At 37.8% G+C, this 27369-nt stretch overlaps 1 protein-coding gene across 11 annotated transcripts in view; it reads right to left on the bottom strand.

The window, feature by feature from the left end:
- OTUD7A (OTU deubiquitinase 7A) overlaps positions 1-27369 on the bottom strand; it is a 441745-nt gene that overhangs the window by 171126 nt on the left and 243250 nt on the right. Inside the window, exon 2 of one of the 11 annotated variants that reach the window (XM_037832854.1) lies at positions 21150-21202. The exons of the other annotated variants lie outside the window; for them this stretch is intronic. Coding sequence (XP_037688782.1) covers positions 21150-21180 — 31 coding nt within the window. The 5' untranslated portion in view covers positions 21181-21202. The remainder of the gene's footprint in view (positions 1-21149; positions 21203-27369) is intronic. 11 annotated transcript variants of the gene reach the window in all.

Genomic DNA, 27369 nt, shown 5'->3' with positions numbered 1-27369 from the left:
GAAAGTCAGCATTACTCCATATAGCAACTGTTAAAGAAGCTGAAAAAGAATTCAGATTACAATTATAGATATGAATGAAACAGACTTGGTTAGGACTAAGGTAAATTAGAATACAGGGTTAAGGATGACATTGACTGTGTTTTAAAACTCCAACATCTGTGTGAGACCAAAGGAAGAGAGGTTTATTTGGTAAACAATTTATATTTTCTGTAGCACACTATCTAATTTAACCTGTCTGGTCAGTTTATTTAAACAACATAATCACATGGAAACTTGAATAGAGAATGAGATCTTGTTAGTCTGCACAGACTAATGTAATACCCTGGCAATGTGGACATGACTCCCAGGGATGAGCCTGCCCTGGCGTCATGGGATTGACAGTGCATTCTTGACCAAAGGGGGGAAAGAATAGAAACAAAATATGATTTCAGTGGATAAGAGATTTCAAATAAAGTTGAGAGGTCATTCTGGAGGTTATTCTTAAATATTATATGGATATTCCTTTAAGTTTCTAGTGTATTAGAACAGCTAGAAGGAAATACCTGAAACGGTTGAACTGTTATGCAGTAGCCTTGATTCTTTTTTTTAAGTTCAATTCTATTGAGATATATTTACATACCATACAATCACCCAAAGTGTACAATCGTTCACAGTACCATCAGGTAGTTGTGCATTCATTAGTCCAATAGATTTTTTAAACATTTTCCTTGCACCAGAAAAAGTGAAAATAAGAATAAAAAATAAAAGTAAAAAAGAACACCCAAATCATCCCCCCTTCCTACCCTAATTTTCATTTAGTCTTTCATCCCCATTTTTCTACTCATCCATCCATACACTGGATAAAAGGAGTGTGATCCACAAGAGTAGCCTTGATTCTTGATGATTGTGTAACTATATAGTTTTTATCATGTGAACATGTGATTGTGAAAACCTTGTAACTGACACTCCCTGGATCCCCTGTATGGGCAGATGAGTAATACAATAATGACAAAAAATAAATAAATTATAAGGGGGAGGGATAAGGCATATGGGATGTTTTTGGTATTCTTTTTATTTTTATTTATTTTACTTTATTATTATTTTTTAGAGTAAAGAAAATGTTTTAAAATTGATTGTGGTGATGAATGCACAACTATATGATGGTACTGTGAGTCACTGATTGTATACTTTGAATGTATTTTTATGGTGTATGAAATATATTTCTATAAAATTGCATTTAAAAAATGGTCCTGGGTGAACTGGATAGACATATGCCAAAGAATGAAGGTGGATTCCTACCTCACAATATATACAAAAATAACTCAAAATGGGCCAAAGATCTAAATATAAGAACTAAAACAATAAAAATCCTAGAAGAATACATAGGGAAATATCTTCAGGACCTTAAGTTAGGTGGTAGTTTCTTAAACTTTACACCAGAAGCACAAGCAACAAAACAAAAAATAGATAAACGGGACTTCATCAAAACTAAAAACTACTGTGCATCAGAGGACACTATATAAAAGGTAAAAAGATAACCCACACAATGAGAGAAAATATTTGGAAAATGTATACCTGATAAGGGTTTAATATCCAGGATATATTAAAGAACTTCTGCAATTCAACTACAAAGACATATGACCCCATTTAAAAATGGGAAAAAGACTTGAATAGCCATTTGTCCCAAGGAGATAGTCAAATGGACAATAAGCACATGAAAAGACGATTTAAGCCATTGATCATCAGGGAAATGCAACTCAAAATCACAATGACATACTGTCTCACACCCACTAGAATGGCTACTCTTAAAAAAGAAGCAACAGAAAATGGAGAGGATGTGGAGAAATAAAAACCCTCATTCATTGTTGGTGGGATGTAAAATAGTACAGTCGTGATGGAAAAGTTTGGCGGTTACACAAATAGTTAAACATGGAACTACCACATGGCTTGGAAATCTCACTTCTAGGTATGTATCCCAAAGAACTGAAAGAGCGACCCGGACAGATGTTTATACAACAATCTCATAGCAGCATTATTCACAATAGGCAAAAGGCAGAAGCAACTCCAATATCCAAAAGCAGATGAATGGATAAGCAAAATGTGGTATATACATGTAATGGAATATTATTTAACCTTAAAAAGGAATAAAGTCCTGATACATACCACCTCATGGGTGAAACTTGAGGACATCATGTTGAGTGAAATAATTCAGACACAAAGGGACAGATATTTTATTATTCTACTAATATGAAATAGCTAGAATATGCAAACCAACAAAGACAGGAAAGGGAGTACAGGTTACCAGGGGAGGTGGGAAGAGGTTATGGAGATTTAATTCATAATTGGTGTATAGTTTCACTCTTGGGTTATGGCAAAGTTTGGTAATGGATTGTGGTGAAAGTAGTGCAACACTGTCAACATGTTTAATTCCACTGAATGGTATGCTTAGGAGTGGTTGAGATGGGAAAGTTTGTTATATGCATGTTTTCACAATTAAAAAAAGAGCAACTAAGAGACAGTAAGAATTAAATTCAATACATGAACCTAGATGGGATCTAATAATTGAGAAGAAAAGGTTCAAAAGGACATTATTGGAACATGTGAAAAATTGGAATACAGAATGTAAGCTTTATATTAATGTTAAATTTCTTAAACTTGATAACTATACGTAAGTGTTTATGTAAGTGAATATCCTTGTTCTCAGGAAATATACATAGATATATTATGTATTCAAGGATCATCATGTATTCAACCTACTTTCAAACATTCAGAAAACAAATAGATGAAAGGATGGATAGATTGATGGAATGACACGGAAAGTGTGACAATGTTAAAATTGGCGGATCTGGGTATCTGAGAGGGGGTATGTGCTGGTTTGAATGTATTGTGTCCCCCAAATGCCACTGTCTCTGTAGTTTTGTGGGGCAGACATTTTTGGTGCTGGTTGGATTTGCTTGGAATGTGCCCCACCCAGCTGTGGGAGATGATTCTGATGAGATGTTCCCATGGAGGCGTGGCCCTGCCCATTCAGGGTGGGCCTTGATCAGTGGAGCTATATAAATGAGCTGACTCAAAGAGAGGAAATGGAGTGCAGCTGGGAGTGATGTTTTGAAGAGGAGCAAGCTTGCTAGAGAGGAGCGTCCTGGGGGAAAGCCGTTTTGAGGCTGGAGCTTTGGAGCAGACGCCAGCTGCCTTCCTAGCTAGCAGAGGTTTTCTGGACGCCATTGTCCATCCTCCGGTGAAGGTACCTGATTGTTGAAGTGTTACCTTGGACGTTTTGTGGCCTTAAGACTGTAACTGTGTAGCAAAATAAACCCCTGTTTTATAAAAGCCTATCCATCTCTGGTGTTTTGCATTCTGCAGCATTAGCAAACTAGGACAGATTTTGGTACCGGAAGTGGGGTGCTTTTGCTGCTGAGTTTGCAAATACCAAACATGTTGGAACGGCTTTTTAAATGGATAAGGGGGAGTTTCTGGAAGAGTTGTGAGGAGCTTGATAGAAAAGGCCAAAACTGCTTTAAAGAGACTGTTTGTGGAAATACGGACTCTAAAGATACTTCTGATGAGGACTTGAGCAGAAATGATGAATGTGTTGTTGCAAACTGGAAGAAAGGTGATCCTTGTTTTAAAGTGGCACAGAATTTGGCAAAATTGAGTCCTGGTGTTAGATGGAAGGAAGAATCTGGAAGCAACAACCTGGAATACTTAGCTGAGGAGATCTCCAGACTACGTGTGGAGGACGTAACCTGGCTTCTCCTTGCAGCTTATAGTAAAATGCGAGCAGAGAGAGATAAACTTAGAACTGAACTCTTGGGTTCAAAGAAACCAGAAGTTGATGGCTTGGAAAATTACAGGCTTCCAGGGGGTGGAATCCCAGAAGCTACAGCCCAACGTGAGGATGTAACCAAACATGGAACCCAGCTACCATTTCAGTACAAGCCAGGATTGGAGATGGAATTATCCAGAAAGGATTTGTGGAAAGTCCTATTGTCTGATGGCTTTGACCCCTGCATGCTTCATGCAAAGACAACAGAATTTTTGCGAGATCTTTATAGACAGAGCCATTGCCGGTCTGGACTGGAGGAGACAGACAAGGAAAAAATTAAAGGAAAAATCTTTTCAAAGACAGAGCCCTGGAGGTTGAGGTCTGGAGTCAGGAGGTCTCGGGCTGGGAGAGCAGAGCAGCCCACATGCATGGAAAGGGTGAGTTTGCCCTGGAGGTTGAGGGCGGGCCTTCCGCCTCAATGCTCTGGAAGAGTTTTGCCACCTCAGGTCCCAAAGAGGGTGGAGCACATTTCCAGGAAATTGGGGAGAGCCTGGCTGCCACTCCACTGTTCTGAAGGGTTGAGCGTGTGCCCTGGAGATGGAAGGGAATCCGGGAGCTGCCCCGATGTTTGAGGAGGGTGGGGCCGAGAAGGTGGTCTCCCCAATGTGTGGAAATGTTGGAGCACTCACCCAAGCATTTGGAGAGAAAAGGACTGCCACAAAGGCCCTTAGGAAGGGTTAGACTCCCACTCTCTCAAGCCCCAAGGATGCAACATCATTCTGTTAATGACTCTCAGACTTTGAAATCTAAGGGAGTTTGTCCTGTGGGTTTTAGGAACTGTTTTGCTCCTGTTAACCCTGTTTTCCTTACTGTTTCTCCTTATGGCAATGGAAATGTTTATCCTATGAATGTCTCTCCTTTGTATGTTGGAAGCATATAACTTGTTCTAAGTTCACAAATCCACAGCTAGAGGGGAATTATGCCTTAGGACTGACCACGCCTAAATTGATTTTGATGGGATTTTGTACTTAACTTTTGTTACTGAAATGATTTAAGTTTTTGTGATATTGTGATGAAATGAATGTATTTTGTGGAATGTGCCGGTTTGAATGTATTGTGTCCCCCAAATGCCATTGTCTTTGTAGTTTTGTGGGGCAGACGTTTTTGGTGCTGGTTGGATTTGCTTGGAATGTGCCCCACCCAGCTGTGGGAGATGATTCTGATGAGATGTTCCCATGGAGGCGTGGCCCCGCCCATTCAGGGTGGGCCTTGATCAGTGGTGCTATATAAATGAGCTGACCCAAAGAGAGGAAATGGAGTGCAGCTGGGAGTGATGTTTTGAAGAGGAGCAAGCTTGCTAGAGAGGAGCGTCCTGGGGGAAAGCCGTTTTGAGGCCGGAGCTTTGGAGCAGACGCCAGCTGCCTTCCTAGCTAGCAGAGGTTTTCCAGACACCATTGGCCATCCTCCGGTGAAGGTACCCGATTGTTGAGGTGTTACCTTAAGGTTTTGTGGCCTTAAGACTGTAACTGTGTAGCAAAATAAACCGCTGTTTTATAAAAGCCTATCCATCTCTGGTGTTTTGCATTCTGCAGCATTAGCAAACTAGGACAGGGTATGTTGGTGTTCTCTGTATGAGTATTTTTGTTTTTTTTTGTTTTATTTTTTTAATTCAATTTTATTGAGATATAGCCACATAGCATACAATCATCCACAGTGAACAATTAATTGTTCACAGTACCATTACATAGTTGTGCATTTATCACCACGATCAATTTTTGAACATTTTCATTACCACACACAAAAAAGAATAAGAATAAAAGTTAAAGTAAAAAGAGCACCTGCAACATCCCATACCCCCATCCCTCCCTATTATTAATTTAATTTTCGCCCTTATTTTCCCACTCATCTGTCCATATACTGTATAAAGGGAGTGGGAGCCACAAAGTTTTCACAATCACATGGTCAGTGACACATCACAATCACAGTGTAACCTATATAGTTATACAATCGTCTTCAAGAATCAAGGCAACTGGGTTGCAGTTCAGCAGTCTCAGGTATTTCCTTCTAGCTATTCTAATACTCTAAAAACTAAAAAGGGATATCTATATAGTGGGTAAGAACAACCTCTGGAATGACCTCTCAACTCTATTTGAGATCTCTCAGCCACTGAAGCTTTATTTTGTTTCATTTCTCTTTCCCCTTTTGGTCCAGGAAGACTTTCTTAATTCCATGTTGCCAGGGCCAAGGTCATCCCCACGAGTCATGTCCCATGTTGCCCGGGAGATTTACACCCCTGGGAGTCATGTCCCATGTAGGCGGGAGGGCAGTGAGTTTACCTGCAGAGTTGGCTTAGAGAGAGAGGGCACATCTGAGCAACAAAAGAGGTTCTCTGGGGATGACTCTTAGGCACAATTGTAAGTAGGCTTAGCCTCTCCTTTGCAGTAACAAACTTCATAAGGGCAAGCCCCAAGATCAAGGGCTCAGCTTTCTAAATTGGTAGCATCCAATGCTTGTGAGAATATCATTAATTTATTAGGTGGAAAAATTTAATATTTCCACATTTTCCCCAGTTGCTCAAGGGGGCTTTGCAAATACATTTTTATTCTCTGCCCAAATTACTCTGGGATGTATTGGGGCTTCACACTAACCTGTACAAACCAACCAGATTTCACTTCCTATTCAATGTCCCATGTAATTATGTTGTTTGAATAAACTGACCATACAAGTTAAACTATACATTGTGTTACAAAAAATATAGATTTTGCACCTCCTGAACATCTCTTCCTTTAGTCTCACACAGAGGTTGAAATTTTAAAAATACTGTCAATATTGTCCTTTATCTTTTAGTCTGATTTACCTTAGTCCTAACCAAGTCCATTTCCTTCATATCACTAATTGAAGTCTGATCTCTTTTTATCAGACTCCTTAACAGTTGCTGTATGGGGTAATACTGACATTCATAGCTGCCAGACTCTGGCTCTGAGTCTCAGGTGTCACACGGATACCCAAAGTTCCAGGGTCTGACCAGGTTATACACAAAGAGCTCAGCATCTCAGAACTTAGAAATAACCATTACAACTCAGGAATAAATTTAACAGTTCTAAGAGCTTACAATCTAGGAACCTTTACAATAAGCCTTACCCTGATAACCTATGCTCTCAGATTCAATTCTCAGAGTTTGCACATTATAGTTAGTCCATATTAGTGAGGTATTATAAGGCTTTTCTTTTCATTTCTGGTTTATTTCACTCAACATACTGTCCTCAATGTCCATTCACCTCATAATTACACTCCTTTTTATAGCAGCTCAATATTCCATTGTATGTATACAGCACAGTGTGCTATTCTGTTCATCAGCTGATGTACCCTTAGGTCACCATTATCCACCGCAAATCTTGAATACTGACACCATAAACCCCACTGGGCAAATGTCCATTTGTGTCACTCTTTACAGTGCTTCCAGGTATATACCCAATAACCGAGTTGCAGGACTATATGGCAATCCCATGCTTAGCTTCCTGTGGAACCACCACAGGAAAAATGACAACTAAAAAGCAACAAAAGGAAAAATAAAATTAAACTAAAATACAATAAAAACATCAGACAACACCACCAATGCCAAGAGTCCCATACCCTTCCCTTATATCCCCTTCTTCCAGGTATTTAGCTTTTGTATATTGCCCTTGTTGCAATTAATGGAAGCATATTACAATGTTACTCTTAACTATAGACTCTAGTTTGCATTGATTGTATTTTTCCCCAGTACCACCCCATTTTTAACACTTGCAAAGTTGACATTCATTTATTCTCCCTCATGTAAAAATACATTTGTAGATTTAATCACAATCTTTGAGACTCCAGGTTTCACTAAGTATAGAGTCCCAGACTTTATCTTCTATCTTTCCTTCTGGTGTCCTATATGCCCCGACCTTCCTCTTTCAACTGTACTCACAGCCATCTTTGTTCAGTGTAGTTACATTATTATGCTACCATCATTCAATACTGTGCTCCAAACCTCTCTCTCCTGTCTTTTCCTGTCTGTAGTGCTCCCTTTAGTATTTCCTGAAAGCAAGTATCTTGTTCACAAACTCTCAGTGTCTGTCTGAGAATATTTTAAACTCTCCCTCATTTTTGAAGGACGGTTTTGCCAGATACAGGAATCTTTGTTGGTGGTTTTTCTCTTTCAGTAACTTAAATATTTATCACACCACTGTTTTCTTGCCTCCATGGTTTCTACTGAAAAATCTGCACATAGTCTTATCAGGCTTCCCTTGTATGTGATGGATTGCTTTTCTCGTGCTGCTTTCAGGATTCTTTCTTTGTCTTTGATATCTGATAATTTGATTATTAAGTGTCTTGGCATAGGTCTATTTGGATCTATTCTGTTTGGGGTATGCTGCACTTCTTGGATCTGTAATTTTATGTCTTTCATAAGAGATGGGAAATTTTCAGTGATTATTTCCTCTATTATTGCTTCTGCCCCTTTTCCGTCCTCTTCTCCTTCTGGGACAACCATGACACATACATTCATGCACTTCTACATTCATGCACTTCATCTTGTCATTTAATTCCCTGAAACACTGCTCATATTTTTTGATTCTTTTCCCTATCTGTTATTTTGTGTGTAGGATTTCAGATGTACTGTCCTCCAGTTGATGGATCTTTTCTTCTGCCTCTTCAAATCTGCTGTTGTATGTCTCCATTGTGTTTTTTTTTATCATTTTTTTATTTTGAAATAAATTCAAAGTTACATGAATAGTTGCAAAAACAATACTAGCCCCATACACAGAATTCCATCATACCCTGACCCCCCTCCCCCGATAGCTCAATCCACCAACTTTAACATGCTGTCACATCACTATTTCTTTCCCTCTCTCCCTCCTTATCATCCATCATATATTTCTCTATCTTCTGAACATATGAGAATTAGCTGCACACATCCTTGAACATACACTATAATTCACGTATGTACTGCCCATGAACAAGAACATTCTTTTATGTAATTCCATTAAGCACAGCCAAGAAGTATAAGAGATTCAACAATGATACAATGCTTACATTCTGTATTTCCTTTTCCTTATGTCTCAACTGTGTCCCTTTGAGCCACCTGTCCTCCACCTTCCAATCCCATCCAAGTTCATCCTTAGCATTCAATTGTCGTCTAGTTAGACTTTTTTTTTTTTTCCTTTTTTCAATTGTGGAAACATATATACAGCCTAAATCTTCCCATTCCACCCCCTCCCTAGCCTTCCATTAGTGGGATTAATCACATTTAGAATGATGTTATGCTCTTTCCCACCATCCATTACTAGAAATTTCCCTTCACCTCAAACAGCAGCCCTACACTCCTTTCTTAACTTCCCATTGCCCCTTCCCCCATTTCTCTTAACCCAAACTCTACTTTTCATCTCTATGGTTATATTCTCTGATAATTTCTTTGTGTTTACTGTGGGGCTTAAAATTAACCTCTTAAATCCATATCAATCTTGTTTTTCTTTGATACCACCTTCACTTAATAGGGCACATAAACTATGTTCCTATACTCCTTCATTCCCCCACCTTTATATAGTTGTCTAAAATTACATATTTTACATTGAGTTCAAAACCACTGATTTGTCCTTAGAGTTTGTGTATTTTTTATCATGTAGGAAGTAAATAGTGGAGTTATAGTTAAAAAATTATTGACTTCTATTTGTATTCCATTGTGTTTGGAGAATGCTCTTTGAGTATATTCAATTTTTTTTTTTAAATTTCTTGAGGCTTGTTTTATGTCCCAGCTTATGGTCCCTTCTGGAGAAACATCTGTGATCACTAGAGAAAAATGAGTGTTCTGGTGATTTGGGATGTAAGGTACTATATATGTCTGTTAAAATTCTCTATATCTCTTTCTCCTTTCTTTGTCTCTCTGTTGGTAGGGCTTCCTTTAGAATCTGAAGTAGGGCAGGTCATTTATTGGCAAAGTGTCTCAGCATTTGTTTGTCTGTGAAAAATTTAAGCTCTCCCTCAAATTTGAAGGAGAGCTTTGCTGGATAAAGTATTCTTGGCTGGAAATTTTTCTCTCTCAGAATTTTAAATATGTCATGCCACTGCCTTCTCACCTCCATAGTGGCCACTGAGTAATCACTACTTAGTCTTATATTGTTTCCTTTGTATGTGGTGAATTGCTTTTCTCTTGCTGCTTTCAGAACTTGCTCCTTCTCTTCAGTATTTGAGAGTCTGATCAGAATATGTCTTGGGGTGGGTTTATTTGGATTTATTCTATTTGGAGTTCGCTGGGCATTTATGCTTTGTGTGTTTATATTGTGTAGAAGGTTGGGGAAGTTTTCCCCAACAATTTCTTTGAATAGTCTTTCTAGACCTTTACCCTTCTCCTCCCCTTCTGGGACACCAATGAGCCTTAAGTTTGGATGTTTTATTTTATTTATTGTATCCCTGAGATCCTTCGCGATTTTTTCAATTTTTTTCTCCATTCTTTCTTTTGTTCTTTCATTTTCTGTTCTGTGTATTTCTAGGACACTGAGATGTTGTTCAGCTTCCTCTAGTCTTGTATTGTGAATATCCAGAGTCTTTTGAATTTGGCCAACAGTTTCTTTTATTTCCATAAAATCTTCTATTTTTTTATTTACTCTTGCAATGTCTTCTTTATGCTTTTCTGGGGTCTTCTTTATGGCACTTATATTCTGGCCATGGTCCTCTTGATGTCCTTTAAATTCTTTGCCATGTTTTTGTTCTTTGATTGTAGTTCTTTAATTAATTTTGTGAGGTACAATGTTTCTTCCGAAATCTTGATTTGTGTGTTTGGAGCTGGATTCTCCATATCGTCTGGTTTTATCATATGCATTAAGATTTTCTGTTGTTTTTGGCCTCTTGGCATTTGTTTTGCTTGATAAGGTTATTTCAAGTTGTATCAAAAAAAAAAAAAGGATATCGATCTAATTTTTCAGAGACACAGTTTGGTGACGTACACTTTCTCTAACTAACCAGCAGATGGCGTCTGTGAGCCACCTATATCCCTCCAGTCAGTTCTCAACCTTTTTTCCATGGAGTGTGGGGAAATGATTCTTGTGTGTTCAGTTGGAGAACTCAGTCTGGGTGTGTTGCTGGAGCCGTCCCCCCTGATTGTGGGGTGTGTGTACAGGTGGCCAGGGAGGAAGAGCAATTCTCTCTCGGAGTCCCACAAACCACTGGACTTGGCGTCGCGCTCCTGGGTTCTCCAAATGGATCCCCCCTCCCAGCCGTGATCCCTCAGCTGAGGGAGATGCCGTGCTACGTCATCAGTGTGCGCTGACCCTCTAGGGAAGCCCTGGGCCACTGGGCTGTGCCGCGGGGCTCTCAGCTCGTTTCAGAATGCAGAATGTGTGAGGCTGTCTTTACTGCAATGCCTTGTGGGCCAAGAGCAGCTGAGGTTTTCTCCACAGAGAGAAAGTGAGAGACAGAATATGTCCCCCGATTCTCCCAAGGTCAGTTGTCACCAAAAGCCTCTGTCTGCTTGTTGAGGATTCGCTGTCTGTATTGAGCAGTTAATATTAAAACCTCACTTGGAGCTGGGCTGAGAAAGTGCACGGCACGGCTTCTGTGAGGGAGGGGCTCTCGGCTCTAGGTTCTCGGCTCTCAGTGTGGGTCCGCAATTTTACTTACAGATTTTATGCTGTGATCTCGGGCATTCTTCCCAATTCATGTCGGTGGATGTTGAGTGTACAGTCACGTTTGTCTCCCTGCTGTTATTCCAGGTTATTACTGGTTTTTTGTTCATTTATGAATTGTTCTGGGGGAAACTAAGTCTTCCACTTCTTTCTATGCTGCCATCTTCCCAGAATCCTCCATTGTGTTTTTCATCTCTTGTATTGGGCCTTTCATTCCCATAATTTCTGCCAATTGTTTTCTCAGACTTTCAAGTTCTTCCTTATGTTTGCCCAATGTCTTCTTTATATCCTATGTCTCTTTTGCCATATATTCCCTCAACTCATTGATTTGATTTTTGAATTGATTTAGGAGATTTGTTTCATTAATAATTAGTTATTTCAATTCCTGTATCTCATCTGAAGTCTATGTTTGTTCCTTTGACTATGCCATATTCATTTTTCCTTTAATTCTCAGTGGGCCCTGTCCTGGCCAGGGGCTGAGGTGTCAGAAGCCAAGCTGAAGTTGTTTCTGTTTCCCCACCTCCAGGCCCTGGGGTCTGAATTCTCAGGGTAGGGCAGGCACTTGAGCTGGTCCCTGCCTCCCCTTTTCTTAGGGAAAATACACCCTTTATGGAGTTATCTTCTCCACCTGAATTTCTCCTTCATCTCTCTGACTCTTTTAACTCCACCCTTGCCTGGGTCAAGGCTGATAACTGAAAATGCCTGAGGCTTTCTCTAATTAGCTTTTTAGAATGAGAGAAAAAAAAAGGAGAAAAGAGATAAAGCCTCTTTTCAGAGCCAGTCCCCAGAACCCCAGTTTCACCAGTCAACTGGTGTTGGTACCCTTGTCTTGGTACACAGCTGTTTTCCAGTATTCTGAGCTCAGCCGTCTCCAAAAGCCTCTGTTTATATTTATTTATGTCTTTTTTTCTGTCAGCCCTGCCTCCTCTCTGCTGGGAGGAACCTCAGGTTCCCTTCCTGCTTGCTCCAGGTTTATCTGTGTTTGTAGCTTGTATTCAATAGTCTAAATTTGTTAATTAAAACCGCAATTGGGGCTTGGTTGAGTTACATTCTCTTGCTCCCAGAAGGGACTGCTTCTTTCTCCCACAGTGAAGTTTCATAACTCAGCCTGCCATGCCAGTGGGAGAGGGGCACCAGCTCTGCAGTTTGGGGTGCTTTACTTACAGTTCTATGCTGTGATCTCCAGGCTAGTGTATGATGTGTGTCCAGTCACGCTGTCCCCAAACAGTTGTTCCAGACTATTTGCTAGTTTTTCCTGGCTATTTACTAGTTGCTCTAGAGGACTAACTAAATTCCACACCTCTCCATGCTGCCATCTTGTCCTACCTCCCCTCTGTATGAGTTTTAACATGGTTTTTACAACTGTCCTGCAAAGTTGAAATTATTTTTAAATAAAATGTTAAAAAAGAGAACCCCATACTCATTAAGCAATTTCCCCCTCCCCCAGCTCAGGGAAATCACCAGTCTTATTTCTGTCTGTATAGATTTACCTATTCTGGATATTTCATATAAATGGAATCATATGATATATGACCTTTTGTGTCTGACTCATTTCACTTAGTACAATGTTTTCAAGGTTCATCTACATCATAGCATGTCTCTGTACTTTACTGATTTAAAATATCTGAATAATATTCAAGGTTCATCCACGTTGCTGCATGTATCAGAACTTCTTTCCTATATTATTCCATTGTCTGTATATAACACAGTTTGTTTATTCATTCACGTTGGCAAACATTTGGGTTGTTTCCACCTTTTGTCTAATATGAACAGTGCTGCTACAAACATTTGAGTACAAGTTTTTCTTTGAACACGTTTTCAATTTTTTTGACAAATACCAAAGGAGTGCAACTGCTAGGACATATGGTAATTCTATGTTTAACTTTTTGAGGAAATGCTCAACTATTTTCCACAGTGGTTGCACCATTTTACATTCCCAACAAGGTATGAAGGTTTTAATTTCTCCACATACTTATCAGTACTTGCTATTTTCTGATTTAAAAATATTTCCATACTAGTGGGTGTGAAATGGTAACTTTTGTAGTTTTAATTTGCATTTCTCTAATGACTAATGATGTTGAGCATATTTTCATGTACTTGTTAGCCAACGGCATATCTCCTTTGGACAAATGTCTATTCAAATCTTTCACCCATTTTTAATTTGGCTGTCTTTTTGTTGTTGAGTTATAAGATTTCTTTATATATTCTAGATACTAGACCATTATCTAGTATATGGTTACAAATATTTTCTCCTATTCTGCAGGTTTTCTTTTCACATTCTTGATAATGTCCTTTGATGCACAAAAGTTTTATATGTTGATGAAGTCCAGTTTGTCTATTTTTCTTTTGTTGTTCATGCTTTGTCTCATCTCAGAGTCCATTGCCAAATCCAAGCCATGTAGATTAAATCCTATTTTTTCTTCTAAAAATGTAATGGTTATGGGACTCATATTTAGGTCATTGGTGGTCCATTTTGAGTTAACTTTTGTATCTGGTGTGAGGTTGGGGTCCAACTTCATTATTCATTTATTTATTTTTTTCATGTGGATATCCAGGTGTCCTAACCCCATTTGTTGAAGAGACTATTATTTCCCCATTGAATGGACTTCCAATATTGTAAGAAATCAATTGGCCATAAATGTAGGGGTTATTTCTGGACTCTCAATTTTATTTCATTATTCCATATGCCTGCCCTTATGCCAGTACCACATATTTTATGTATTTATGTATTTATTTATTTATTTATATTCTTAATACATTTTTTAAACTTAATTTTGAAATATTTTCAAATTTACAGGAAAGTTGCAAAAATAATACAAAAAAATACAGTGACACAGATATTTGTACCCCAATGTTCCTAGCGGCATTGTTCACAATTGCCAAGAGATGGAAACAATCCAACAGATGAGTGGATAAACAAAATGTGGTATATACATATAATGGAATACTATACGAAGTAAGAAAGAACAAGGTCATGAAACATGACAACATGGATGATCCTTCAAGACATAATGCTGAGTAAAATAAGCCAGACACAAAAGGAGAGATATTGTACATTACCACTAATGTGAGCTCCATGAAAAATGTAAAATAAGTGTCTTATAATATAGAATATAGGGGACCTAGAAATAGAAGTTAGTAAAGGGGGAATGATAATCTAAGATGTACAGATATGATAATGAGGGTGAACTTAATGGTATGGGAATGGTCAGGTGTGACTAAGGTTCGTTAATGGGATTATAAGTATCAGTGATGCATGGAAGGCAAATATATTCATAAATGGTTGTTTAAAGGCATGTAACCCACAGAGCAGCACCATAAACCTAAATAAAAGCATGATATACTTACAAGGTATGACACTGGTGCAGAGGGTAAACAACAGAGTTGCAGATGGAAAAACTACCCATTACATATTAAAGACTATGTTTAATAGGAATATCTTACCATCACTACACTAATATTAGGGATGAATAATTAGCAGCTGATAAGAGCTCTGGGATGTATTATGTTATGATAATTTTTTGAAGTAGAGAGTGATGATGATTGCATAACTAAGTGAAGATAATGTAAGAAACTGACAATTTATCTTGGGATAGAATATATATTAAATGAAATTAGGAACCCACTACTCAATAAATCAAGCCCTCAACTTGAAGCTTGCTCTTGTGAAACTTCAAATTGTAAATGGGAGGCTGAGCCCTCCTACAATTATGCCTAAGACGCACATCCAGGGAACCCCTTTTGTTGCTCAGATGTGGCCGTTCTCTAAGCCCAACTCAGCAAACAAATTCATTAAACTCTCCCGTGCAAAAGGGACATGACTCCCAAGGGAATGAATCTCCCTGGTGACATGGGACATGACTCCTAGGAATGAGACTGGCCCTGGCAGTGAGGTATTGAAAATGCCTACTTGACCAAAAGGGGGAAAAAAGAAAGGTAACCAGCTGAGGTCACAGTGGCTGAGAGATCCCAAATAGAGTCAAGAGGCTATCCTGGATGTTTCTCTTATGCAAACTCCAGCTAGACATCCCAACTGACCACAGCATGCCATGCACTTACTAAAAGTAGTCCCCAAGTACCTAGGTCCCTCCCTGAGATTCTATAAAAGATTCACTCACTGAGTTTTCTCTCTCAGAAACTTAAATACACCAGTTTGTTCCTATGCCAGACAAGTCCTAAAACCCAGAGGCAATATCTTCTTTAAGAACAACAGTCAGATGCAGCCCTCTTCCGCATACTGTTGACACCTCCTTTCAATATGAACAAGTTAGGGTGCTCACTGCCTAGACACCCCTGAAGATAGAGAAAGAGATTAGGTGAGAGGAAGGGCTAGTAACAAACAAAAGATTAAACAATGGTTTATGAATACTGAAACTTTAAATATATATTTGTATATATATTTAGATGCTGGGGTGTTGGAATGGAATAGCTGGAAGGAGGTAAATGATGTGGTGGAACTGTATTCTATAACAGCCTTTGAAATTTGGTCTATAGCTAATCATTGAACTATGCTTTGAAAGTCTTCACTTTTCTGCATATACCCTCTAAAGCATAATAAGGAAAGAACTGAAACTGTGGAACTGTAACCCGTAACAATTTTTGAAATTACCTATATAACTGCTTGTTGAGAAGTACATCAGAAGTCAACACCTTTCTGTATGCATGTTATATTTTACAATAATGGAAACAGCTGAAGTTGTGGAACTGTGACCCCTGACGTTCTTTGAAATTTGTACTCTAACTACTTGTTAAATTGTATTTTGAAAGCTATCACTGGATAAACAGGAAACAAAGTTGAAAAGACCAAGTTAATATATAAAACATAAACTTAATATATTAAACATAAAACTTTCCCATCTTGACCACTCACAATCATACAATTCAGTGTCATTAATCGCATTCACAATGTTATGCTACCATTCCCGCCACCCATTATCAAAACTTTTTCATCATCCCAAACTGAAACCCTACATCCGTTAAGCATTAACTTCCCATTAAGCCTCTATCCACTGCCCCCTCCTATAACCTGTACTCTACTTTCTGTCTCTATGAATTTGAAAATTATAGTTATTTCATATAAGTGGAATGATACAATATTTTGTCTTTGGCTTATTTCATTCAACATGACATCCTCAAGGTTCATCCATGTTGTACCATGTATCAGAATTTCATTCCATGTTACATATATAACACCTATTGTTTATTTATTCATCTGTTGATGGACATTTGGGTTGATTCCACCTTTGACTATTTTGAATAATGTTGCTATGAACATTGGTGTACAACTATCTGTTTGAGTCTTTGCTTTCAGTTCTTTGGGGTATATACCTAGAAGTTGGATTGCCAGGTCACGAGGTAGTTCAATGTTTAACTTTTGTGTAACCCTCAAACTGTTTTCCACAGTGGCTGCAACATTTTACCTTCCCACCAATGTTCAAGGGTTAATATTTCTCTTTTTGGTTTGTTTGGAGTTACAAATCAATAACACAACAGTACTGGCATTTATATTTACCCACCTAGTTACCTTTACTGGAAATCTTTATTTCTTCATATAGCTTCAATCTATTGTATAGTATCCTCTCCTTTCAACATGAATAACTCCCTTTAGCATTTCTTATAGGGAGATGCAGTGGTGACAAATCCCCTCAGCTTTTTGTTGCCTGGCAATATCAATCATTCTCACATTTTTGAAAAACATTTTTGCCAGATACATAATTCTTGGTCAGCATTTTGTTTTCTTTTAGCACTTTAAATATGTCACACCTATGCCTTCTTGCAGCCATGATTTCTGTTGAGAAATTGGCATTTAGTTTTACTGAGGCTTCCTTGTATATGACATACTACTTCTCTCTTGTGACTTCCAGGATTCTCTCCTCTCTGGCATTCAATAGTTTGATTATAATGTGTCTCAGCATGGATCTCTTTCAGTTTACCAAGTTTGGAGTTCTTTGAGCTTCTTGGATATGTATATTCATGTCTTTCATTACAGTTGGGAAGCATTCAGCTATTATTTCTTTGAATATTCTTTCAGTCACTTTCTCTCTTTCTTCTCCTTCTGGGAAGCTCTGATGTTGTCTTCAGCTCTATGCAGCTTCTCTTTATGATTTCTATTTCTTTAAATTCTCTTTTTGTTAATCCACTATTTTCTTAATTCCCTTTAGTTCTTTTTGTATTCCTTTAGCTCTTTGAGCATGTTTAAGATATAGGACAGGTAAAAAAAATCTTTCTCTGGTATATCCAGAGTCTGGGTTTTCTTGTTGATGGTTTCTAATGTTTTATCTTGATCCTTTGCTTTGGTTATCATTTCCTGTTTCTTTGCATGCCTTTTACTCTTTTGTTGCACACTGAACATTTCAGTATTATAATGGTTTCTTATAATTTATACTCTGAAGCATCTGTTCCTTAAGTTTGTATCTGTATCAAGCTAGTGCAAGACAGAAATTTCCTTGAATTCTGGGAGGCTAATATCACAATCACCACCACTTACCACTACCACCATCAACAAAAGCTACCTTTCTCAGTATCTGCATATTAGCTTGAGTGGGTGCTCTCCCTCAGAGCAGAGCTTAGTCTGCCTGATAATAAGCCTAAAGAACAGTACAAGGTGAAAGTGTAGGGTAGTCCCTGGTTTTTTGTGAAAATGCATTTTATCCTGGGCATGCATGTGTGGCCTTAGGAATTCCCCCTTTTCATGGATCCACTTTGCCCTAGGAAACACTCTTTTGTTTCGGTGCCAGGTGCGACAGTATATGCCCATTGCTGGCAATACTTTGACCCAGACAGCTTTCATCTGACCATTCTCCTACAATGTCTTAGCTGCCCGGTGAGTTGCCTCTACATGCAGGGCACATTCTTAGTCAGCCAGCTTGTGACTAGTGTCCTGCTTCAGTCCTTCAGGCTGTCACCAGACAGACTGGCACAGACATAGCTGCACCCTAGTATGTGTACAAAGGTTATTCTGCTCCCTCTGGAACTGGAACCAGGGACCTGCACTAGGAGTACAGTCTGGCTCAGCACTGAGCTATGGAGGGGATAGGGGTTGGGCTAGTAAGAATAAGAGAACCACGAGGCTTTCCTACTGTTTTTAAGTTGTCTTTTCCTTTATTTGGCACTTGCCCAGTTACTGCAACCCTTTAATTGTTTTCTGGAGCTCTGAGACAGATGATCCTACCAGTTTTCATTTGTTGTGTAAAACTTCTGTGGGGGCATGGAACCCTGGAGCATCTCACTCCATCATCTTGGTTGCATTACTCTCACAATGTTACTTTTGTTTTGTTTTGGTTTGGCTTGGTGCTGAAGCCCAGGAATGAACTCTCACAATGTTTCAAACACTGTAGTATTGTAGTAAGTTTTTAAATCAGTAAATGTGAGTCCTTCAACCTTGTCTGTGTTTTCCAAGATTGTTTTGCTATTTGGGATGCCTTACAATTCCATACAAATTTGAGGATTGCTTTTACATTTCTACAAAAAAAAAGCTGTTGGAATTTTGATGGGGACCGCATTGAATTTGTAGATTTCTTTGGGTAGTATTGCTGTCTTAACAACATTAAGTCTTCCTATCCAAGCACATGGAATGTCTTTCCATTTATTCAGGTCTTCTTTAATTTCTTTTGTAGTTTTAAATACAGGAGTCTTCCTCCTCCTTGGTTAAATTTATTACTTGGTATTTTATTCCCTTAGATGCTGTCATAAATGGAAATGTTTTCTTAATTTCTTTTTTGGATTATTCATTGCTGATGGATATAAAAACAACTGCTTTTTTGGGTTGATTTTGGACCCTGCAAATTTGCCAAATTCATTTTTTAGCTCTAGTAGCTATTTTGTGAATTCTTCGGTATTTTTCTTATATAGGAATATGTCATCTGTAAATAGAAGTACTGTACTTCTTTCTTTCCACTTTGTATACCTTTTATTTCTTTTTCTTGCCTAACTGTTCCAGCTAGAACTTTCAGTACAATGTTGAAAGTGGACATCCTTGCCTTGTTCCTTACCTTGGGGGAAAGCTTTCAGTCTTTTACCACAGAACATGATGTTAGCTGTGGGTTTTTCACAAATGCCCTTTAAAATGTTGGGGGAAATTCCCTTTTATTCACAGTTGGAATTTTTCATATGATTTCTCTGTGTCAATTGAGGTGATCATTTTTTTTCCTTTCCTTCTTTCTTTTAATGTAGTGTGTTACGTTTATTGATTTTCTTGTGTTCAACTTCCTTTGCATTACAGCATACGTTTCATTTGATCATGGTATATAATCTTGTTAATATGCTATTGGGTTCAGTTTGCTATTATTTTGTTGAGGACTTTTCATCTATATTAATATGGACATTGGCTTCTAGTGTTTTTTGTTGCAGTGACTTTGGTATCAGAGTAATACTGGCTTCATAGTATCTACTTCTTCTTGCATGAGGTTTGGTGGTTTACACTTTTCAAGGAATTTATCCATTTCACCTAAGTGTAGAATTTATTGACACAGAGATGTTCATAATACTCCTTTATGATCTTTTAAATATTTGTAGAATCTATACTGAGGTCCTCTTATTTTTGATATTGTTCATTTGCATATTTCCTCTTTTTTCCTTATTATCTGACTACAGGTTTATCAATTTTACTGATTTCAAAGAACTACTATATTGCTTCATTGGTTTTTCTCTATTGTTTTTCTATTTTTCTATTCATTGGTTTCTGTTCTGATCCTTATTATTTCATTTATTCTGCTTACTTTGGGTTTAATTTGCCTTTTCTATTTCTAGTTACACAGTGGAAACCGAAGTCATTGCTTTGAGACACTTTCTTACTTTCTAGTAGATAATTCTAACGTCTATGTCAGTTTTGGGTCAATATTGACTGACTTTCTTATTGTGGCTCATATTCCTGCTTCTTTGCATTCCTGGTAATTTTTTTTGGGGTGCCAGACACTCTGAAGCTTATATTGTTGGGTGCTGCGTAAGTTTGTATTCCTATCCATACTACTGAGCTTTGTCCTGGGACGTATTTACAACACTTGGAAACAGCTTGATCCTTTTAGCTGTTTCTTTCATGTTTTCGTTAAGTGGGATCAGAGCAGTGTTTATTCTAGGGACAATTATTTCCCATTACTGAGGCAAGATTTTCTGGATTATACCCAATGTTCCATGAATTATGAGTTTTTCTAATCTGGTTGGTGGATACAGGCACTTTTCTTGGTCGTGTTTCAGCTTAGGCACTATTATTTCTAAACCTTTAAGTGGTTCTCACCTGGGCCTTGCATAGTTTCCTCACGTGCATACACTGATTAAAATACTCTGCTAAATAGTAGAGGCAAACCCTCTATAGGTATCTGATGTTCTCTTTCTGTGTACTCTCTCCTTTCTGGCCTGTGAGCTCTAGCCTTCTTGACTCCTCTCAGCAATGTCTCTTCATATCAGGAAGTCTGCCAAGTTCCATCTGGGTTCCTCCTCCTCACACCACATGTTGGGAACTATATCAAGGCAGTAATATGGGGCAGTTGTATGGCTAACTGTGTTTCCCATCTCTTGGGGGTCACCCATCTTTCCTGTCTGATGTTTGGTCCCTTAAATGATTGCTTCTTTTATATATTATCCAATTTATTTTTTTGGTCTTTTTCAGGAATGAGGGTAAATCCAGTTCATTTTACTCTACCTTGATTGGAAGCAGATGTTTCCTGTGTGGTCTGTTTTTAATGAGCCCTTTTGCATCACCATCCAGCTCTAATAATAACTCATGGCTAATCTTGCTTCATTGCCACTCTTACCAATTTCCTTACCCTGGCAAATCCCAGCATGATAAAATTTCATCCATCAGTATTTCAGTTTGTATCTGTAAAAGAGAGGAGCTTTTCCTTAGTATAACCACAATAGCAACATCACTGTTAAAACTAATTAACAGTAATTCCTTAATATCATCAAATACCCAGTGTGTTGTGTTCAAGTTTCCCAACTTACTCCCTAATTTTTCTTTTCTTTTTTTTTTTTACAGTTTGTTTGAATCAGTATTCAAATAATGTGTATGCATTATGACTGCTTGGGATATCACTTAAGTCTCTTTTAACAAATAGCCTGGTTTGGCAAACTGTAGATCATGGGCTAGCTGCTTTTTGTAAATAAAGCTTTATTAAAACACAGTTGCAGAAATTTGCCTATGGCTGTTTTCATGCTACAACAGTAGAGTTGAATAGATTGTATGGTCTACAAAGCCTAAAATATGTACTATCTGTCCTTTTACAGAAAAAGTCTGCCAACCCCTGACACATAGAATTTACCCCCATCTCTCTTATTTTTATTGCATTCTTTGTTGTTGAGGAAATCCATGGTCTGGATTTAGCTATTGCATGCCCAGCTTGTCATGGAATGAGTTCCTCTGTCCTTTGTTTTTCTTGTCTTTTGGTGGTTAAATTTAGAGGTTTGATGAGATTTGGGTTCATTTCATTTTTAGCAAGACAACTTCATAAGTAGTGTTGGTACTTCCATTAAGAGGCATAAAATATCTCTCTTTTGGAGATGCTGGCAGCCATCAGTGATCACTACCTAGATTTATTAACTCAATAGAGGTGACAAAATGGTGATATTATAATTCTATAAAGTGTTCTTTTAAAACTGAAATAATTCTACAAAGAGAAGTTTTCCTTCATGAACTATATGGCTACACAGTGATACCATCATATAGGAAGGGTGGGAAAAATGCTTGATTTTTTCTATTTATCACTATCCAGTTTTTCAAAATAATGAGTTAGTTCTCTAGCATCTTCCAAAAGTGATCGATGAATTGCTGTTGTTTTTAGAATTATCATGAATTCATGTGTATAAACATGCTTGATGTGTCTAAAACCATTACAATTATATGTGTTGATGTCAAGATGGTACAGCTTCGTTGGGGTGGTTCCTAAGTCCTTTTGAGGTACTGGACAGCTTCCTTACTTTCTGGTATGAGCCACAGCTGCAGGGTCATCTGGTATCCTGCCCAGACCTGGAATCAGACATTTCTTCAAGGAGCACTAGCATACAACAATCGCCATCTGAACACTAGAGGTGCTCATTGCCCCTGGGCTGACTGTTGTTTCGTCTAAGATTTTTATTGCCCAGATCTGCTAAATCCCTATTTCTTTAAAATAAAAATGCATCATGAGTTCATACTAAAAATTCCAATTCAATTCAGGACTATAGGTTTTTACATATCCTTAACAATGTTAAATTTGTATCTCTTTCATCCTTCTCCCCAACCTGTTTCTCGATGACACTAGCATAATTTTTTATTGCCTGATTTTATACATATTGTATATGTAGCAATAATTTCTTATTGTTACATATACAATAATCTCAGAATAACTGCACATACACTACCATCAGCAATAGGATTACACAAAACAGTTTAAGATTTTTTTTGCAATTGTTTTTACTTTCAGGATATATCTCATATGGAGGAACATCAAATTATTATGTTTTAAAGTCATTTGGAATACTTCTCCTTGTACAAGTATACCTCTGTATAAACAGGTAGTTTTGTTTCATTTTGTTTTTGAATTTCAGGGATTGCTCATAAAAATTTAATTTTGATTTATGATTATAAAAAATTTTATATTATTTCAAAATAATGTAAAAGAATCATAGATTTATTCTGGTGGTTTCACCCTATTCATTCCCATTCTCTATAGATAACCATTTTTAAAAGTTTGATGGTCTATCCTTCCACTTGGTTAATATATGTAAATTCTTATGTATATTTATACCCCCTATCATTTCTTATATAAATGATAGTACACTGTAGATGCTTTTCTCCATGCTTTCCATGCCTCTTCATTTAACAATATATTCTGGATACTACTCCATAGTAGCATATATTAATAATCCTCTTTTCCTTTGTGGTTGTGCAGTACTCTATTAAAAGCCTGATATAGGCTGAGCTGCAGGACTTTGCCGTGGGAGAAAGCAGCAATCCTGGAGCAAGTGAATGTAGCTCAGCCCAGCTCCAACTGAGGTTTTAACTGACAAATGTAGACTGCTGAATATAAGCTACAAACATAGACAAACCACTGGCAAGCAGCATAGTGCCCTGAGGTCATTCCCAGTGGAGACAAGGTGGGGCTGATGGAAAAAAAAAAAAAAAAAAAAAACTTGAGAGAAAAAAACTACAGAGGCTTTTAGAGATGGCTGACCTGAGAGAGCCAGAAGGCACCTGTGTCCCAGGAGAGGGATCCCAGAAGACCAGGTGCTGTCTCTGACAAATGGGCAAAACTGGGGGGCCATGGACTGGCTCTGAAAAGGGGCTTTCTTTCCCTTTTTCTTTCTCTCTCTCAACCTGAGTGGCTCAGTGGAGAAAGCCTCAGCCATTTTCAGTCTGCAACATTCTGACCTAGACAGGGATGGAGATAACAGAGTCTGACAGACAAAGAAGTAATTCAAGTGCAGAAGATAACTCCCTAGGGGGTGTATCTTCCTAAGAGGAAGGAGGTGGCACCCAGCTCAGGTGCCTGCCCTCCCTTCGGAACTCAGACCCCAGGGCCTGGGGGAAAATGATCAAAACAGAAACAACTTAAGTTGAGAATTAAAGAGACCACACCATTTTACACCAGTGGGGAGTGACAGGTTGACAGGCGCCACCTGCTGGGCAGGTTAGGAAAAGCACAGCAACTAGAGGCCTCACAGGGAAGTCTGTCAATCTTCTATGACACGCCCTCAGGGAAACCTGATACTGAATATAGCCCCATTCTGAGACCTGAGCCTGTTCTGCTTTGGGAAAATCTGATTGGGGAAATCAAGGAAATCAGATGCCTCGACAACAGAAAACCACAAATCACACTAGGAAAAATGAAGACATGGCCCAGTCAAAGGAACAAACTGACACCTCAACTGAGATACAGATGAGATATTGTTTCCCATTAATGAATCAATTAATTAAAGATTTTCAAATAAATATGCTAAATCAATTCAAAAACCAAGTGAACGAGTTTAGGGAAGATATGACAAAAAAGATGAAGGAAACACTGGGTGAACATAAGGTAGAAATTGAAAGTTTGAAAAAAACAACTGGCAGAATCTATGGAAATGAAAGGCACAACACAAGAGATGAAAGACACAATGGAGACATACAACAGCAGATTTCAAGAGGAAGAAGAAAAAACTGAGGAACTGGAGAACAAGACACCTGAAATCCTACACACAAAACAACAGATAGGGAAAAGAATGGAAAAATATGAGCAACATCTCAGGGAACTGAATGACAGCATGAAGCACATGAATATACGTGCCATGGGTGCCCCAGAAGGACAAGAGAAGGGAAAAGGGGCAGACGCAATAACAGGAAATAATCAATGAAAATTTCCCATCTCTTATGAAAAACATAAAATTACAGGTCCAAGAAATGCAGCGTACCCCCAACAGAATAGATCCAAATAGACCTATGCCAAGACACTTAATAATCTGATTATCAAATGTCAAAGACAAAGAGAGACTCCTGAAAGCAGCAAGAGAAAAGCAATCCATCACATACAAGGGAAGCCTGATAAGACTATGTGCGGATTTCTTAGTAGAAACCATGGAGGCAAGAAGACAGTGGTGTGATATATATTTAACATACTGAAAGAGAAAAGCTGCTAACCAAGAATCCTATATCTGGCAAAACTGTCCTTCAAATATGAGGGAGAGTTTAAAATATTCTCTGACAGACAATGAGAGAGTTTGTGAACAAGATACCTGCTCTACAGGAAATACTAAAGGAAGCACTACAGACAGATAGGAAAAGACAGGAGTGAGAGGTTTGGAACACAATTTTGGGTGATGGTAACACAACAATGTAAGTAAACTGAACAAAAATGACTGTGAGTATGGTTGAAAGAGGAAAGTTAGGGACATGTGGGACACCAGAAGGAAAGAGGGAAAATAAATACTGGGACTGTATAACTTAGTGAAGCCCAGAGTGCTCAACAATTGTGATAAAATGTATAAATGTGTTTTTACATGAGGGAGCACAAATGAATGTCAACCTTGTAAGGTGTTAAAAATGGAGTGTTTTGGGGAAAATACAATCAATGCAAACTAGAGACTATAGTTAACAGGAATATTGTATTATGCTTCCTTTAATGTAACAAAGGGAATATACCAAAGCTAAATGCCTATAAGAGAGGGATATAAGGGAGGGGTACGGGACTCGTGGCATTGGTGATGTCATCTGACTCTTTTATTGTACTTTTGTTTAATTCTGTGTTTCTTTTGTTGCTTTGTAGCTGTCATTTTTTTCTTTCTTTTTCTTTTTCTTTTGTCTCTCTACCTTCTTTAACTTTTCCTCTTTCTTTGTGGAAGAAATGGAGATGTCCTTATATATATAGTGGTAATAGTGATGAGTGCATAAATACATGATTATACAGGGAACCATCAATTGTTTACTTAGGACGGAATGTATGGTGTGTGAAAAAAACTGTCTTAAAAAATAAATGGGTTGATGAAGAAACCTTGAGGGCACTATATTGAGTGAAATAAGACAGACACATGGGACAAATATTGCAGGGTCTGATTGACAGGAACTAATTATAATATGTAAACTCAAAGACATGAAATATATGCTACCAGGATATAGAATGAGGCTAAAGAATGGGGAGTGGTTGCTTATTATGAGCAGAATGTTCAACTAGATTGAACTTAAATGTTTGGAAATGAACAGAGGTGATGGTAGCACATTGTGAGAATAACTAACAGTGCTAAATGGTATGTGAAGGTGGTGGAAAGAGTAAGCACAGAGTCATGTATGTCACCAGGAGAGTTGGAGGTTAAAATATGGGAATGTATAAAACAGTGAATCTTGTGGTGGGGACAATGTCTGTGATTAACTGTGCAAATATTAGAAATTTCTCTCATGAACTAGAACAAATGTATGACACTATAACTAGAAGTTAATAATAGGTTTATAGGGAAAAATTATGTACTACAAATTATGTATTGCAAATTATGTACTACAGTCAATAATGATTTAACATTCTATCAACAACAGTAACAAATGTAGTATACCAATACTATTAGTCAGTAATGGAGGGGGTTGGTTAGAGTTATGGAAGGATTTGAGTTTTCTTTTTTCTTTTTATTTCTTTTCTGGAATAATGAAAATGTTCTAAAAATTGAAAAAAGAGTTAATTGTGATGATAAATGCACAACTATATAATGGTACCATGAAAAACTGATTATATACTTTGGATGATTGTATTGTTTGTGAACAATCTCAATAAAATTGAATTTTAAAAAAACATAAAGAACATAAATATTAGGCAAAAGAAATGTGAGCATGAGAAGGAAGAGTTCTGCTTAAACTTGCTGAGCTCAAGTTTTTCTGAGAAAATAAGTGTATCAATTAACTTTAGACTCTATTAAATTACATGAATGTTATGTATTAATTTTAAGAAGTACTGAATAATAAAAATGGAACACATGCCTGTTAAAGGAAAAAGGAAAATAAGGAGGCAAGAAATGAAGACAAAAATGAACAAAGTAAATAGAAACCACAAAAAAGGATTGTAGAAATAAGTCCTAATAAAAATACTAATAGACGAATCTATTTGAGAACAGAAACATCCAGACTGGACAAATGAGAGGGAGAAGTGATAAGACTTTTACAAAGAAAACCTAATGTAAAGCTAGCCCCAAAAGATTACAAGTGCCAGGAAAATGAATTATGTACCAAATAAATGTAAACCATAAGAAAGTGTTATAGTGATGCTAATGTCTGAGAAAATAGAACTTAAGGGAAAGTTCATTAGTAGGTATATATACATATATATCTGAAGGGTCCTCCCTAACTCTAGGTGGCATGAAAATTCACAGGCCTTAAAATGCAATTCTGGTGGGAACGGTTGAGCTTGAAATCCCTACCAACCTTAATATCAAAGCAGAAATTAAAAATGAGTATTTCTTTCAGACCTGTTCTGGGAATTGAGATCCATGTCTACTGCCTTAATTTAATTTGTGTGTGTGTGTCTGTGTGTGTGTGTGTTTGAAAAGTTGCTT

This window comes from Choloepus didactylus, chromosome 4 (assembly GCF_015220235.1).
Source record: "Choloepus didactylus isolate mChoDid1 chromosome 4, mChoDid1.pri, whole genome shotgun sequence".
NCBI lineage: Eukaryota > Metazoa > Chordata > Mammalia > Pilosa > Megalonychidae > Choloepus > Choloepus didactylus.
The sequence above is the reverse complement of the archived record's forward strand: the minus strand, read 5'-3'. Positions and strand labels throughout refer to the sequence as shown.